At 38.1% G+C, this 17,721-nt stretch overlaps 1 protein-coding gene across 1 annotated transcript in view; it reads left to right on the top strand.

The window, feature by feature from the left end:
- The window catches only part of LOC135220482 (dnaJ homolog subfamily C member 9-like), a 187,193-nt gene that overhangs the window by 111,041 nt on the left and 58,431 nt on the right, over positions 1-17,721 (top strand). Inside the window, exon 3 of the mRNA XM_064257610.1 lies at positions 944-1,060. Coding sequence (XP_064113680.1) covers positions 944-1,060 — 117 coding nt within the window. The remainder of the gene's footprint in view (positions 1-943; positions 1,061-17,721) is intronic.

Raw genomic sequence — 17,721 nt, 5'->3', positions numbered from 1 at the left:
ACGTTATTTTGACGGTAATTAATGAGACTTTCATTCGTACAGAAGGATAATTTGTAGTGTCATTGATTTTAGAATTGCAGAATAGATATAATATCAGTTCTTGAAACAGGTACCAGTACATGGAGGTATGCTTGGAAGTACAATGGCTAGTACTTTAGTGATGCGTTATTTATAGGGACTAGGTAGCTTTCATGAGAGAGTGATTGCTTTTGATCAGAAAATGGTGGAAGTAATCTCATGAGACATCACTCTTCAGTAGATTGATGCTTTATCAATTAAGTAGTCATTACTGGTAAGCTGGCATCATGATCAGCCACCTTTTCCTTTTCCCTTTTCAGTTTACTCAATCACTTTTTGGCTAATTCAACATATTTTTTGTCATTGTTTTTCTATATGATAAGTAATAATAACAAAAAACCGGGAAAGGTTACAGGTAAAGTTTTTATATCCAGCCATATGGATCTCTTATTGGAAAGAAACTCTACAAAGGTGTAGCATACATTCCTCCTGAATACTGATTCAGCTTCAAGAAAATACTGGAGAGTTGAACTTTGCATCTGGCTCCCAAACATTTCAAATACAACATAGTTTTCCCTGAAATGAACTGAAACCTCTTAATTTACTGATAGAGGACTCCAGTCAGTCTACTTTGATTAGTGTCATCTACATCTTCCTTAACAATGGGAAGCACTGAATGATATTTGTGATGAAGCCTTGTGATAATTAACCAGAAAGAATCTTTTAAACTTTGCTTTGAAAACAAATTAATGTTAGTGCTATAGGATAAGTAAAATTAGATCTTCATTTCCGTAACAGTGATCTTCAGTTTTATCATTTAAGAAATACAACAGGACAAGAATTCTTCTTTCAGGGAGTTTTTTTGACACGTATATATTTCCAATTTGTTCTTTTATTAACTTGCTGTTGTTTTTCCAATCATCAGGAGAAGTAGACGATGAAGCTACAGTTACTGAAGACAGGGACTGGGATGAGTATTGGAGACTAATGTTTAAGAAGATAGATATTCAAGATATTAAGGATTTTGAAGCTAAGTACAGAGGTAAGGTTTCTTACATATTAAGGATTATGAAGCTAAGTGTAGAGCTAAGCTTTCTTACATATATTCATCACTGCCTAATGTAGGGCAGTTGATATTATTGTAAGATTTATTTCTATTTTGGAGAATTAAAAGGTATACTACATACTACACCTTTTTATTATTTTATTAGGGTGTGCTTACTAGGTGTATCATGAGATGGTAATATAATAATCTGTTGATGCTTTATGTGTATGAAGTGGTTGTAAGGGTGTGTAACTTTTCACAAAGTTGAAGTAGACTTTAAAGTTATTTCACAAAAATTTATGGGTATTGTCTCCTCAGTGTAGACAATGTTAAGTTGGACACAAAATTATGTAAAATAATAGTTTGCATCTCCTTTACACAGAAGAGATTGGTGTCAAAATAATCATTAATACACAGTAGTACCTCAGGCTTCGAACTTAATTCGTTCCAGAAGGCTGTTCCAAGTACGATTTGTTTGAAATACGAAACAAATATCTCCATAAGAAATTAAGGTAATCAGGATAATTTGTTCCAGCTAACCCAAAAAAATCCCCTTTTTCACATTTTTTCTATTGTTAATGTGTTCAAAAGTTTAATTAAGTGTGTAAAGTAATGAAACAGTACGTTATTTAAAGTAAGATTTTCAAAATATTATTTTTTCTGAGTATGATTTATGAACTGTTTGGTGAAAATGGCGCCCGGCCGGCTGGGGGATGGAGGGAAGAGAGACAGGAACTCTTTGAGGTAACCGAATTGATTGCAGTACGCAAAGGTTGATAACAAAATCAATTTTATTCACATATTAGGTACAAGGATAATTAAAGGAATCGATAGTGTGTCCAATTGTGTGTCAGAGAGAGAGAGAAAAAAATCAGTGTGTTTACACTTGGATCTTAAGTGCACGAAAGAGATGAATTATGCCACAATACATCAACTTATTGTTTGGCAAACAGCAGACTTTTAAAACAAACATGAGGATTTTGCAAACAAAGAAGTAATAAGTCAATAATGCCAGAAAAGGATAAAGAGATAAGATAACTTTTCACAAGGAAGCCATTTAAACAAACAATTGAAGGCATGCAGAGGCTGAAAGGAGCGCCAGTTTGTTTATTACAGAGCTTAGTTACTTTTACAGTAGTAAAAAATCATAAAAAGCAATTGTCACTAGATAGGTATTTTACCGGAACAAAAATGAAAGTGATTTGGGCAGATTGAGTGTAAGTGAAAGAAATGGGCAAATAATCATCCCAGCCCAACTGCTAAGTCAGTGGGAAGCAGAGCATCTCTCTCTCTCTCTCTCTCTCTCTCTCTCTCTCGCTCTCTCTCTCTCTCTCTCTCTCTCTCCTCTCTCTCTCTCTCTCTATCTCTCTCTCTCTCTCTCTCTCTCTCTCTCTCTCTCTCTCTCTCTCTCTCTCAGCGCACCAAACACTGACTCGAGGAAGCTTTTTTTTTTTTTTTTTTTTTTTTTTTTTTTTTTTTTTTTTTTTTTTTACTGTATTGCATTAGATTATTTTCATGTTTTATCTTTGTTAAATTTATTGTGAAATATTTTATTTTTTATGTGAATTGGTGCTGCTTTTACGTACATATTATAGTTAAGATTTTACCATCTCTTCTCTCCTCAACAATACCACGATGCACGACAACTTAAAATCATTCATTCATTATCCCTCAAAAATATAAATGTCTCCTCCCTCTACTTCAAGTTAGCTGTGTATTACTCACTGCAATGATGACTGATTTTGTTAATCATTTATGCTCAATTTTATCGTGAAAAGCTTTGTTCTTTCATTTACTATTTTGTTAATATTGTTCAACTAGACCATCTCACTCAGCGCACTGAACACTGGCTGAATTAAGACTTTTTTGTTTTCTTTTCTTTTCTTTCTGTACTGCATTTGATTGTTTTGATATTTTATCATTACATTAAATTTATTGGGAAATTCCATTTTATATGTGAATTGTTATTGCTTTTACATAGGTAGAGTAATATTTTGACTCTCTCTTCTCCTTCTCTCCTTAACATATCAGCGCTCCCTCGTTCAAGTCAGCTGGGCTAGACGTCACCACTGTTACATACGATTTTATACATCTTGTATGCTAGGTGTTATATTGAAAGTTAAATGCTTTATACTTTTATTTATTTTATTGAATATGGTTATCATTAAAATGTATAATGTAAATGAAAAAAAAAATATACAATTTAACTTTTAGGACCCAGTAGGCCGTCGAATACAAGTATGAACTAGATAATCAGTCAAAATTTTCTGGAAAATTTAGTTTGAAAAATGTAAAGTTCGACATAAGAAACATTCGGCGAGTGAGGTACCACTGGAATTACATTGGTAAACAACTAAAACTAAATCAGTTAATTCACAAAAGTAGAAGAAAATACATGGAGGTGAGGCAGAAAGAAACAAGAAATTAGAAATAAGAGATTATTTGTTAAACATAAGAGCATGCTAATACAACCAAGTAAATCATGAATACATGGATGTATAATCTGGTAGTGGATAGTAACTTGAATTTTTACATAGTACTAAGCTTTCACCAGATTTACTCATCATACTGTGTCAGTATTTTGCTTGAAGAAATTGTAGGTCGAGGGAACAATGTCATTAATTACAATTCTTACCTTATCCATCACAATGCTTGCTTTTATACTGTACCTGTAAAAGGCACTTTGGTATATGAGACTTACCCAGTAATTATATAGCTATTAGTTTCCAACGTACGGCAGCCTGATTCAAATTTTGCGAGTAGCGCTTCGATTGGTCAGTGTATGTGTACAATGCCGTCCCCCAACAGCAATACTAGGAACAATTTAGCAAAGCACTTCATTCTGTTTCCTGCCACTCTTGACAAAACATCAAGTGCTTACATCAGCTTCTTCTCATTTTCCGGTTATATTACAAGATTTTGGTAGTGTTACACAACCACCGGAACGCATTCGTAGCCTTCCAGCAGGATGAGTTCATGTTATTTGTTTGTTTAATTCAGATTATCAGCAAGTTGGATATTTGTATTCTCTGGGAATAGTCTTGAATGTAACTCCATTCAGTTGGGCCTAATACTTTTGCATATATGTTTTACTCACCGGGCTTATGCTATGAGCAAGTCGTCGGTTAATAATTGCCTCAAGTAATCAACGATTTTACGTCATTCCTTTAGGCCAAGCTTTTGTGTTTAGATTTTGTTTACCGGCCATTGGTCATTAGTTGGACACCATTAAATAATTACATTAAAATAATTCTCGAATTATATTCCAATCTTGTATTTTAGAACCTTTGCATTTATTGTTTACTTACCGTTATTAGGCTACATGCAAGTCAGCGGTCAACAATTACCACTTTCAAAATTCATTCGTGAAGGTTGCATAATTCCCTTAGGTTATACCTTGCTTTTGGGATTTTGTATACCAGCCATAGGCTATTTATAGTCACAAGCCGCCAGTAAATAGTTACCTTCTAGGCCAAACATTTGCATTAGGCCAATACATTTTGCTTTGTTTGTCGTGCTTGCAACACTCATCACTTTCCTTTGCAGAGACAAAGTGTGGAGGTTGAAAGTAGTAAGGTGAGAATGATGTTAATGTTTGGTTACGGGGGCTTTGGGAGAGAAGGCTTGCATGGCCTCGGCGTATGGAGGTATTCTCCTGGCGTCACGCAATCGTGAACGTTTCACATCTTAGCCAAGAGCCTCCAGCTCACTTGGCGGACTGGAGCACAGGCCACTTGAGTCAATTAGTGGGGCACATAATCGGTTACTGATTGCGATTACTTTTATTCTCATTCCTGATAATTTTTATAAAGATTCCTTTTTGAGTAATTGGTTATCCATAAATTTTCTTTTATATAAGAGTTGAATTTGCTTTGAGACTTTAATATGAAAATGCTTGGTCATATAAAAGTATATGTTAACTCCTTCCTCGAGAGGAGGAAAGAAGTAAGCTAGGCATTTTGGTAGCATAGCCTTAGCGCAGGAAGGCACTGAGGTGACATCCATTCTCTCTCTCTCTCTCTCTCTCTCTCTCTCTCTCTCCTCTCTTCTCCTCCGTCTCTCTCTCCCTCTCGTCTCTCTCTTCTCTCTCTCTCTCTCTCTCTCTCTCTCTCTCTCTCTCTCTCTCTATCAGCCAATTTCACAATTACCTAAGGCAATTAAATCAGACTCGTGAACTACAAAAATACATTTATTTTAGAACAAAGCATTAACTAAATAAATCAGGTTCTTTAACCAAAATGACTAACTGAAAGGTTAAATTCAAAAGTCCAAATAACTCAGATAGCCCTGGGGATCGAACTAAACCCGTCCACCCCTTTCTCTACAATAACTAACATTAGTTTAGTCATGAAACTAGAAAAGGTCATAGCACAGTCTATAAGTAACACCATGGAACATCAGTTAGATTCCCATTTCTAAATATGTTCTCATTAGCCAGATCCGCCTAGAGAAGAAAACAAAATACATATACATAAGCAAAAGAAGATAAATAAAAATGACATAAATCAGAGGTCAAATGGAATAGGACATCTTTGAAACAAATATTCAAAATACAGTCAAGCCACACTTTGGCTAAAAATATAAATATGCTTACCCATTCAACACTAATCACACTAATTAAAAATACAATTAAAGGAGCCATCTTGGCCCTTTGTCGACTTCGTATCGTTCTCCATCTAATGTATTCTACTCTCCCATTATGTAGGGGAAATAGCTTGCACTTATGCAAGTACGAATTCACTCGCAAGACACTCCCAGGCAAGTGTCGTCATAATTTCATCATAAGTTCGTGACATCATTATATAGATCATTGTTCACGGCCAAGAATCTGCACAAAACCAGATTCAGAAAGCATACCTGCTTCCACTCGCGCATGGGCACAGGACATGGTCTATTCTGTTTAGGCAGCGACCTTCGACATCACACCACCCAAAGAAGTTGTGTCAGCATTTCCAAAGCTGAGCTGTCTTGTCACTTTAGGACCACTGTTTCCATGGAGTCAAATTGATGACCTCTACATTCTAAGAATGTCACCGCTCACCACATCTGCCCAATCAGAAAAAAAAGATACAAATCACATTTACAATGGTGTCTTAATTATATCGTCAATTACTCATTTTATATACAGTAGTACCTCGAGATACAAAATTAATCCATTCCGAGGTGCCTTTCGTATCATGAGGTTTTCGTATCTTGGACCACATTTTACATGTAAAATGGCTAATCCATTCCAAGCTCTCCAAAAACACCCCAGTAAATTTCATAATAAAGCTAAATTGACCTATAAGCAATGAAATACTACAACAATTTGGACCATTCAGTACCTAAATTAATAAAAAAATACAAAATATAACCTGTAAATAAAGTGTATATTAGTGTACATGGTAACAAGAAATATACTGTACGTAAAATGTGGAAGCTTACCTTTCGAGTGAGGCTACATACATACGTAACTATCCAAGGAAGATTGCTTCTGCCTACTTTTCACAATGTTCCTGTGTGGGCCTTTTCGGGGGGTGTCTTCTACAAATGATTGCACTTTATGAAAAGCGGATTTAATTTCTGCCGTTTTTTTTCTTTTGTACATATGTACGTACGTACACTTTAAAAAATATACGTACACAATGTTCCTGCGTGAGCCTTTTCGGGGGATGTCTTCTACAAATGATTGCACTTTATGAAAAGCGGCTTTAATTTCTGCCGTTATTTTTTTTTCTTTTTTGATTTTTAAAACTTTTTTTTTTTTTACATTACGTAGGTTTTTTTTTTTTTTTTTTTTTTATATACAGAATTTCAACTTTCTGTTTTTTATCACTTGGTTCTTTTTTTGCACCTCATGACTCTGTTGGCCCTGGTGTCCATCAAAACCCTGTTCAACCAAATGCTCTCTCTGCAACTGATTGGGGTACTGAATGTTCGGCTGCTGACCTTCAACATAAACTGACGTGCCTTGATTATACGTACTGGTATGCATGTTGTAAATGATTGGTCTACACCCTCTGTTCAGCAGGGAGTGGATATTCTACCAACCTTGCAAAGTTTCCAGTTATCCCATGAGAGAGACCTTGATCACATCCCATGTGAGAGATCTTGGTCACTTTTTTTTAAATAACGTACACATTGACAATCCCGAAAACGAATACCGCGTGCGTACTATAACAATGCTGGTACCGAGTGGCCGAAGCACGCCACCACGTGTACATAGTAGATGCATGATGGAAGGGACGCTGGCCAATAGGAGAGAAGGATTTCATGGCCGCGACTAGCATCAGGAACCAATGGGAGAGCAGGAGGATGGTGGCAAGTCTACGAGTACTAAGATGGCGGCGCGCGGCGCGATTTTCAAAATTGTTATCCGGGCGAATATCGGACTTTCAGAAACCTTTTGTATCTTGAAAACTTTTCATATGTAGAGCCGTTAAATTTTTTGTATTGGCTTTCGTATCCTGAGTTTTTCGTAAGTTGAGCCTTTTGCATCTCGAGGTACCTCTGTATATAAATTTAGAAGGTTATGTTATTTTAAAATACATACATCTAAATACATGAAATGCTATTTCATATATTTGTAAATAATATTTGTTTTATTCGTTTATCACTAATTGGAGAAAAAAATCAGTATTTACATTACTAGAGTCCGATTGGCTTTGATACTAAATGCGAAAACAACTTGTTGATATAAAATCATTATTATTACATTTTGTAGTTATGCATGCATTTACATTATTTTTAAATCCATGTCTGAGTATATGAAAGGCTAATGTATTCATACAATATGAATGTTTCAGGCCTAGATGCCAGAATCACCTGTAGTGAAATATATATATATAAAGTATGTAGTTAGTAATTGATTATTTTCATGAAAGTAATCAGTAACGGAGATTACCGGAGGCGCCGGCATTCTGTCTCTCGCCTCCCGTCTACCGACTCCCTTCGCCTCCCAAACCTAACGCCAATTCTGTCCTATTACTTCTCCTGTCTTTGTCATTTGCTCCCGTGCCTGACTCCATTGCTTCCTTCCCTTGTCTTTGCCAGCATTTTATTTTGATTATCATGAATTATCAGTGTAACAGTAAAGTTTTGTGCAGTGGAGGAAGCGGCTACTTGTCCCTCGATTCTCCTAGACAAAGCTCACTGTCCCACTCCCCCGCACCTGGGAGAAGACATACCGGAGGTCCAACAAAGGAGGTCGGGGGGTTACATACAGGTAGTTGCTTCTTTAGTCGAACCTGTTGCTTGTCGGTCCCAGGTATCGACAGACAGCTGCTGGAAAGCCGTCTTTCTGGATGTGAGTTAGAGGAGGTGACTGTCTGGCCACTGGGATCTGCTAGACCTAAAGTCACTGTCCTGCTCTTATCTCACGGCCAAGAACAGCTTAGGAGAAGACATACTGGTAGTTGAAGGGAGTCCGAGGGAGTTGCCCTGATAGTTGGCCCCTTGGTCGAACCAGTAGCTTTTTGCAGGCATCGGCAGACAGCCATTGAAAAGGCATCTTGTTGGATGTGTAGTGAGGAGGGTCCTCCCCTCCCCCCCCAATCGAACCTGTCGTGAGTTTATAGGTTTCAACCAAACGCTGCTGGAAAGGCGTATCTAAGTGTATAGTTATCGTCCTATTCCAGTGGTTTGTCACTTAATAGACAGCATCAATGGTGTAATTCTTTGGTCTTTCGATATCTGAAGAGGTATTATTCAGTTGATGAAGCCTTGTATCCTTGCAGTCATGTTTGACTCCTCACAGTCTGTGTTCGACTTGCAACTGAGCTGAGTTGACTCACAATCAATTGGACTTACGAGTCAACTGATCCAACTCTCAGTCAGTTTTCGCCTTATGACTCGGCTGATTCAACTCACAATTGATGTTCGATTCGTGACTTAGCTGATCCGACTCTCAGTCGATTTTCGACACTGCTGATTTGACTCACAATTGATGTTCGACTCGTGACTCAGCTGATTTTAAGCTTTATTTGATATATGTAAATAAAATTATATCTAAACAAAAATCATGTTAAAAACAGTTTATAAAACCAAATTTCTACTTTGCAGGCTAATAATAAAAGATATTGAACGAAGATGTTCTTGTTGGTCTCTTGAAGAATACTCTGTGAACTGAAATAAAACAAAACTAATTTTCCTTTAAGAAAGATTTGTTAAAATTTCCTAAACAGACTGATTTTAACAAGTAAACATACTGATTCTGAAAAAAATGCAACGGGTTAATTTTAATGATAACAACCAAACGATTGTAATAGTCAAACAAGAAATAAATACGCAGTTTCTGCAAAATGTGCAACAGGCTAATTTTAACGATAACCAATTGATTGTAATAATCAGACAAAAAATAAACAGTGTTGTTTACTTTTTCAAATGGATTTATTTAAATTTATGGCGCTCAAATGTTGCCGCTCAAATGTTCCTGCGCTCAGTTGGCTTGTGCTCATTTGCCTTGTGCTCAAAAGTCGGCTTATGATACATTATTTGTTGTGGAGTTGAAACTACTATATTAATTAAAAGTTACTCTATTTGCAATAAGAAATTGATGTGTAGATCCATACTCTCTCATTGTTTCAAAATACATATGTATAAGAATTTGATGTGTAGGCCTATGCCCTGACTTGCCTCAAAATATAAGAATTTGATGTGTAGGCCTATACCCTGACATTGCCTCAAAATATAAGAATTTGATGTGTCTGCCTATACCCTGACATTGCCTCAAAATATAAGAAGTTGATATTTACATTTGCCATGCAGGATTATGATGAATTAATACCCTAACATTGGAACTGGCTGCATAAGTCTATGCTTCATTTCAGTTAATGTGGTTGATGTCAGATCGCTTATGTAGGCCAACATAAATTTAAAAGAAAAAAGGGAAGATGAGTGTGTATTTAGGGTGCACATGATGATAAAAAATGTACAAACAAAATTATCCAAGATCTTCATTATGATATATAACTTTATGTATCTTTTATCGGAGATCTCAGTTGTATACTTCACATCTCCTGGAGCTCAAATCTGTGTGTCTTGATTCCTGCACAAACTCAACATAACTGAACAGAGTCAAATCTGTACTGGTAATCATTTGGACTGTTAACTATACTGTTTTTTTCCATCCGCCTGTGGTGTTTTGCACATGGTAACACTGCGTCCTGGGCTTTAAGTAATATCTTATTTCGAATATTAACTGTGTAATTTGCTTACAGTAAATTAATAAAACACTTTTCAGTTGGAAATGTACTCCCAGATATCCTTTTATTTACCTAAAACTCACACATAGCATAACTATTTAAAGCCCAGGACGTAGTGTTAACGTGCGCGACCACCACAGGCGGATGGACGGATGGAAAAAAACAGAGTATAGTGTGACATCATTCACCCTTCGAGAGGGAGCCAATCACTGGCGTGCAGTGGGCAGGGCTTAATTGCAAAGCTAGGTGGACTTTGCAATAGCAGTCTCAACATTCTGTTTTGGGCATTGACTCCTTTTCTAGTTATGGGAATTTCTTTTGGTAAACAGTCAATTGATGTTTCATTTTGAGTCCCCCATGGTTTAGGAACTTTTACCACTATCGTGAGATGATCCTGATCACAATTTATTTTCTTATACCATGTGCATTTGCATATCTTTCTCTTTTTATTGTTGTCTTTTTCAATTGGCCAATCTTAAAGTTTGCCTGGTCTACAGATGTGCTTAATATATATATTTTAGCCCAGCCTGTAAAGGTTAAATGCTGACTTGACCATACTTAAAGGTATTAAGTTTGACACTTTCTATGCCATATAAGGGCAATTACAGTGTACTCAAATAGAGACAATTTTAATAATTTTGTGTATGAGGAGTGAGTACTACTATGCCCGAATGTTGCCCTTTGTTGTTTTGTTAAATTAGCACATGTAACCTCATCCTGAATTATTACCTTACTAGCAGTAATTATTCTTTATGAAAGTTTTAACCGATGTACTCGGCTGCCGAGATAAGAAATAGCAACGGAATGGGTTTGACCTCCAGAGGTTTGCAGTAAAGTGTTGGCTGAGGGGAGCCCCTTCTATTAACCCGTTTGAGACCAAGTTCAGTTTTGTTCATCAGTGCAAATCCTATAGCTTGGGCAACTGACACAAGCTGTTTCCTGGTCAGGTCTAGACTATAATGCCATTCCTTTGTGCTGTTTCAGGAAGTCTTCAATGTATTGGCTACTTGTAAGTAGTCTCTTGGCATTGTTTACTGCAGATGGCCAAGAAAGGCTGGGTTTCCAGTTGCTTCCAGTAGTGAACACATACAGCCAGAGATAAAAGTTTCCATCAAAATCCTACAAGCCGCAAATAACTGTGAGAGACAGCCCATGGTTTCGGTGGGCTCAAGGGGGATCTTGCAGTAACACCATTAGTACTGTATTATTGCTGAGAGAGTCTTTACTAATCAATTCTGCCAACACCCGTGGTCAGTGTATAAGTCAAGTCCCAAGTTAAGGGGTTTTACCAGCACTGATACCTCTATAAACAACTTGTTTGGGTTTATGTTGTTTCTCAAGCATGAGAAAAAATATTGGTAGCAGCCTTTTAGGCTAAAGGGCCATGTTGGCTTTAGCTCTTAGGATTTTCTTAGGACAAAGACATCTAGATGTCTCTCAAAGTGTTAAGGAGGAGTTTCTCACTTCTCTGGTACATACTTGAACTTGGAATCCGTATAAGGTTCTTCATTTCATTGTGGTCTTGCCCTCTTTAACCATATAGAACAAGCCTTTTGTAAAGAGGTTTCTCTGAAAACTTCTCAGTAGCCTTAGCTACAGCTAAAAACAGTGGAACCTCAACATACGAAAGTCTCTACTTACGAAAAATCCAAGTTACGAAAGCAAAGACAAAGATTTTTTTGCTTCTGTAAACAAAAATAATTCAGGTTGCAAAAGGCTAAAGTCCGAGATTCGCCCGGACCGCCGAGAACAATTTTAAAACTCACGCGCCGCCAACTTTGTAGACTCGCCACCATCCTCCTGCTCTCCCATTGGTTCCTGATGCTAGTCACCGCCGTAAGATCCTGCTCTCCTATTGGTCAGCATCTGTCCCATCATGCCTGTATGTACGTAAAGGCGTTCTTTGACCATTTTTTGCGGCAGCGTTATTGTAAACACTGAAATGTTCATTCACATATATTTTGTTTATTAACGTAAATTTGTGTTGGTGATTTCGCTTTCGTTGTACTGTAAGTTACTTTATTGTGTTGTGTGTGAACTTAATTTCTTACGTTATTAGCCATGGATCCCAAGAATGTTGCTGAAGTTCACGGAAAGTAGAGGATGCTTTCTATGGAGAACGAAGATGGAGATAATCAAGACGTGTTAATGTTTTCTGCCACTTGTTAGTGTGTTTCATTAAGTTTAGTGTTAATTTTTTCTGCCATTTTTAATGTGTTTCGTAAAGTTAAGTGTTCATGTTTTCTGCCATTTGTCCTTCTCCTCTGTCGCCACTTTCGGAGATCGCCTCACTCGAAAGGTAAGATTCCACATTTTACTACATATGTATGTACATGTATGTACGATATTTCTTGTACCATGTGCACTAATACACTTTATTTACAGGTACGTACTACAATAAAAGTTATGTTAGGTATTGAATGGTCCAAATTGTTGTAATTCATTGTTTATTGGTCAATATAGCTTTATTATAAAATTTACTGTGGTGTTTTTGTAGGGCTTGGAACGAATTAGGCAATTTGCATGTAAAACGTAGTTCGAGATACAAAAAATCAGGTTACAAAGGCCGCTTCGAAACGGATTAATTTCATATCCTGAGGCACTACTGTATTTAGAAAGTTACAAGCTTTGTCAGTTAAGATAGGCTTTTCCAAAGACAAGGCAATTATTTTTGCCTTATATTGGGCTAAGTTTGGTTTTGAACATGGCAGATCTTTATCTAGATTGGAGTCACAAGGGCATGAGGAACATGACTTCCGGAGGGGTCTTGCAATGCCTTTAGGAATTGTTTGAATTACACTGAAGTATTAAAGCTGAAGTAAAAGTTCTGTGTATATAGTGTTCGGAAGCCAGAGCTTCCAATGAGTAGAAATATGTCTTTTTTTTAGTAGGTCATTGGTTAAGGACTGTCATGGTAATTTCTATCCTTAATGGAAGGAAAACCATTAAGCTGTGGCTATAACTTTTAAATTTGGAAACTTACCCTTAGCTAAGTTATTGAAGTTACTCAGTAGCATGTTAATCCTGTATTTGCTATGTATCTTCATGGTATGGAGATTAAATATGATTATTGCAGAGTGTGAACTCTTATGGTTTGTGCAGGGAATATTATGTCCTGAATCGATAGGTAGCCTTTTTTTTGGCTTACTGCTGTTTGAACCCAGTTGTGGTTTTTGGAAAGTTTGGAGATACTTATTGTCGAGTATTGGTAGTGTACCTTTTGCATGTAGGTACCTGTTTTCATGATGAGGATCTCATACGTGAGTGACAATGCTCCTAAGGTGGCAGTAATAGCTGATGGATTGACTTTACTGGACACTGTTTTATACTTAATATTATGTTACTAAGTAGCCTATAAGGGTTGGCTGATTTTCACTTTACCCACCACCTTTTTCAAACATCTCCATTTTGTATAACTGAATCACGAAAGTTAGGAACGTGATAAATCCATAAATAAAGATATATGCCACGAAGGAAAAATAAACGAAGGCAACTTACTTTTCATTGTAATTTCAATGTTAGTCGTGGCCTTTTTCATTTAGACCCTTGTATATGTAACATGTTTAAGAATGACCTCAAAGATATAATTACTGACTTAAATAAAAATCAGTTGCCTTAGAGTTATCTTTGTTATAATGTATGTCTGACATGTATTGTGAATATGGTTTTGTTTACCAAGTTCTGAATAGCTGTCACCTATAATCCTGTAATTGTCTTGTCCTTGTATCTGAGATGATTGTCTTAAACCTTTAATTGCACCCATTGTTTATGCTTGTTTGGGAAGGTTTCTCATCTTCCAGGTGTGTCGGATTCTAGGTACTAATCTCTTTATAATCCCTATCTGTCAGTTATATGAATCTTCTTGTATTGTCTTTTGCCCCATTTATGTCAGTTTCTGCTCAGTAAAGGACGTTTAATGCGAAAGATCTCGCAGATCCTCCTTCATTTATTTTTCCTTCGTGGCATATATCTTTATCTCCATTTTCAAATGTGGGAATCAGCTGTAAACATATAATGGATTTCCAGGTTGTAAATCCATTACAAAATAGTTTACTAATTAAAAGCTGAATGTTTTGTTTAGAGCCCATGTACAGCATTGTGAGCAGAGATCACTTGAAACTTTGTCAAAATTAAAATAAATTTTTGTTCATGAAACTTACCTGTCAGATATATATATAGCTGTATTTTCTGAAGTCCGACAGAATTTTAAAAACTTCCGACACACGCAGTGGTCGGCCAGGTGGTTAGTACCCATTCCCGCCGCTGGGAGGCGGGTATCAGGAACCATTCCCATTTTCTATTCATAATTTTTCTGTCGCCGGTGCTGAAAACACCTGTTTTCAGTACCTCCGTCTTAGGATTTTGGAAACTTCATTGCCGCTAAGTATCCTAATTGTCTTTTGATTTATTTACTTGGATTTGTGGCTAGGCATACGCTATCTTAAATTGATTTGAATTTGATTCATTTTTGCTTAAAATATCTGAATCTAGTTAGGCTAGTTTCAGACGGGGTTGTCTGCAAAGATAGGGTGTGGCTACCGAAAGCTTCGGTAGATCCGCACTTGGTATGTACGAGTTAATCAGTAAACATGTCTAATCCGTAAGGAAGACGTATGATTCGTATGTACGCAATTAATCAGTAACAAAAGTCAGGGTAGTGAACCTGCTAACCTTCCTGTAGACTTTATTTTGCCTAACCCTGTAGTATGGCCTACGGGCTATGAATATGTCTACGAGAGGTGCTCGCTCTCCTTCATTGCTGTGAAGTGCTACTTCTGTAATTGTTACTCCTAACCCTGCAGTGTTGCCTTCGGGCCCTAAGTAGTGTCTGTAGAGGAATTGCCCTTTCTCTGATACTCTTTCGATTCGTAACTTAGAATCGAAAGTGCTTGCTTTAGAGAGTAAAAGTGAAGTGCAGAAGTGCAGTGATACCCCTTGTGTAGTGGAGGGTGCGTCAGATCGGCCTCGTTTCGCCTCTAGGCCGGGACCTCTGCTTGACTCCCAGGACCCGGGGAGGGAGCATGTCGAAAGCCTAAGGAGGGTTACAAGGAACCCCCACCGATCTGGCGTGCCTTCGGCAGTTTCTGATGAAAATCCCCAGACTGCCAAAGTGCGTGCGCGTGCACGAATCCTGAAAGATTGCTTCTCGTCCTCCGAAGCGTCCTTTCCGTGCAGGGGTTGGAGCTTTCGGAAGGACTCGCGCCCTCTAAATAGAAGCTTTATAGAAGAGGACGCTTCACGTCCTCTTCTCTCTCTCTCTCTCTCTCTCTCTCTCTCGCTCTCTCTCTTCTCTCTCGTTATGCGTTTCAGTGAGAAGTAAGAAGGCGAACGTCGCCTGAACTCGTGTCCGTCTTTCCACCGAGAAATACGTAAAAGAAGTCATAGTAGCAGGAAGCTTTTGAGAGCGGACGCCTGGGACGCTCGGATGGACTCCAGGCGCGCGCGGGTGCACGCCAAGCGCACCAGTGGACGCCGAGCGCGCTCCAGTGGACGCCGAGCGCGCGCCAGTGGACGCCGAGCGCGCTCCAGTGGACGCCGAGCGTGCACCAGCGCACGCCAGGTGTGTCGCCTGGCTGAACGTTTCTGTTGAACTCTTCAAGCTCTTGTTTCAGATTTGGGCCTAAAGAATTTTTACCTCTACCTTCGGTGATACCTTCTACCTCACCTGCAAAGAATGTGAAGTAGGCAGTGCTTCGGAGGAAGCTTAAAGTGAACAGACAACTTCTTCTTCGAAACCCAGCAAGACATCGGGTTTCGTGAATTCAAGAGATCTCTGTCTATTAATATTACTTTTCGCATAGGTGGATGGAGTTAAGGAAAGCTCAAGGGAAGATCTCGTTTGCTCTACCGCAACCTTTGCCATTCTGCCAATAAATTTAAGTTGCCACTACCGCAGTCAAGACTTTGCGATAAGGCAGTTACGGGTTATGTAAAGGCTCGATGTCCTGCACGTCAGGACTCTCGGCAACGTTCAGTAGGATTCTTGCAAAGGCACTCATCAAAAGGACGCTCTTCAGGAAAGCGCAAGACAGTACTTCCTTTGCCATACTGCCAATAATTTTAAGCTTTAGCAGGCATTAGTTTTGATACGGGAGAGGAAGCTGGTTGGAGAGTTTCTTCCTCTTCCCAGGATAATTTTGCAAGCTTTTTAGCCCATCTGAAAGGGTTTTTCAGATGATAGATTTTGTTAGTTTCTAGTCGGGACTACGCTGCCGAATTGAACATCGTCGTTCTACTTGCTGTAAGCCCAGTCTCTTAACAGGATTCTTGCCCCTTCCTTGTTTGAGACGGGAATCGGAAAAATTAAATGCTCGACTCCCTGGATTACGTTTTGTCAATTCAGTGACTTTCCCCCATTGACAATATACTTTCGTTTTGTCAAGTAAGTGGGTATCCCCTCATTGACAAAATATCTCTTTTGTCCCGTAAATGGGTTAGTTCTCATTGACAAACATCTCATTAACTTGATATTGCGTAAGCGAATAAGCTCTTATTGACAAGATTCGGAAGAGCTCTCATTCGTCATTCGCAGACTCGTACAAGAAATAGACTTGTAGACTACGTCAATGAACGCTTATGTCCAATAACATAAGAAGCTTGAGCTGACTGCTTCGACTGCTTCGATTCTCTTAAGTTTTGTTCATGAAACTTGCCTGTCAGATATGTATGTAGCTGTATTTCCGAATTCAGCTATATATATGTCTGCCAGGTAAGTATGAACAAACTTTATTGTGATATAATTTCATTTTTTGCCTTGCGTTATTTTACTTCTGGTTGGTTCAAGTCATATACGCTTGCTGTAGTTACCTCTTCGGATGGCAACCGAGAGGTCTATTGTCTATTTTAAGGACATTTAATCGTTACTCCCTGCAGCCTTCCAGGAGTTTCCGATTTATCTTTTACCGTTGTATGGTAGTGTTCTGACGACACAAACGCATCTATATATTTAGCGTTTTCTGTTTCGTTTAAATATACCAGCTTGAGAGTCTTTCTGCTAAAAAAAAAAAAAAAAAAAAAAAAAAAAAAAAAAAAAAAAAAAAAAAAAAAAAAAAAAAAAAAAAAATAACGGACCTATTTCTTCGTAGAATAGGGTAGCTGGCAACCCAGACATAAAGTTAAGAGACGACGTTCGTAAGCTGCTTGCTGCTGCTGTCACGCTGTGTCTGTCCTCCAGTCCAACCGAGCCAGTAACAGATCGTGCGCTGTCATGCCCAGTAGGTTACGTCTCTCTCCTCTGCGGGATTGACTGACTAACCGTATCTCTGTGCTGACGGTTACGTCTCTCCTGCGGGATTGACTGACTAACTGTATCTCTGTCCTACAATCACGGACTTTAGCCTAAGATTGAGGGGATTTCTTACGTGAATGAATAAACGTTGCATTCGTTTTGCCTTACTATGTTCAACAGAGTTATCTCTTAATCCTTTCGGTGCTCGTTACCGCACGGTATGGAACTACGAGTCTACCGCAACATTG

The sequence above is a fragment of the Macrobrachium nipponense genome, chromosome 2, assembly GCF_015104395.2.
Source record: "Macrobrachium nipponense isolate FS-2020 chromosome 2, ASM1510439v2, whole genome shotgun sequence".
Classification (NCBI taxonomy): Eukaryota; Metazoa; Arthropoda; class Malacostraca; order Decapoda; family Palaemonidae; genus Macrobrachium; species Macrobrachium nipponense.
This window is presented reverse-complemented; position numbering and strand designations above follow the sequence as displayed.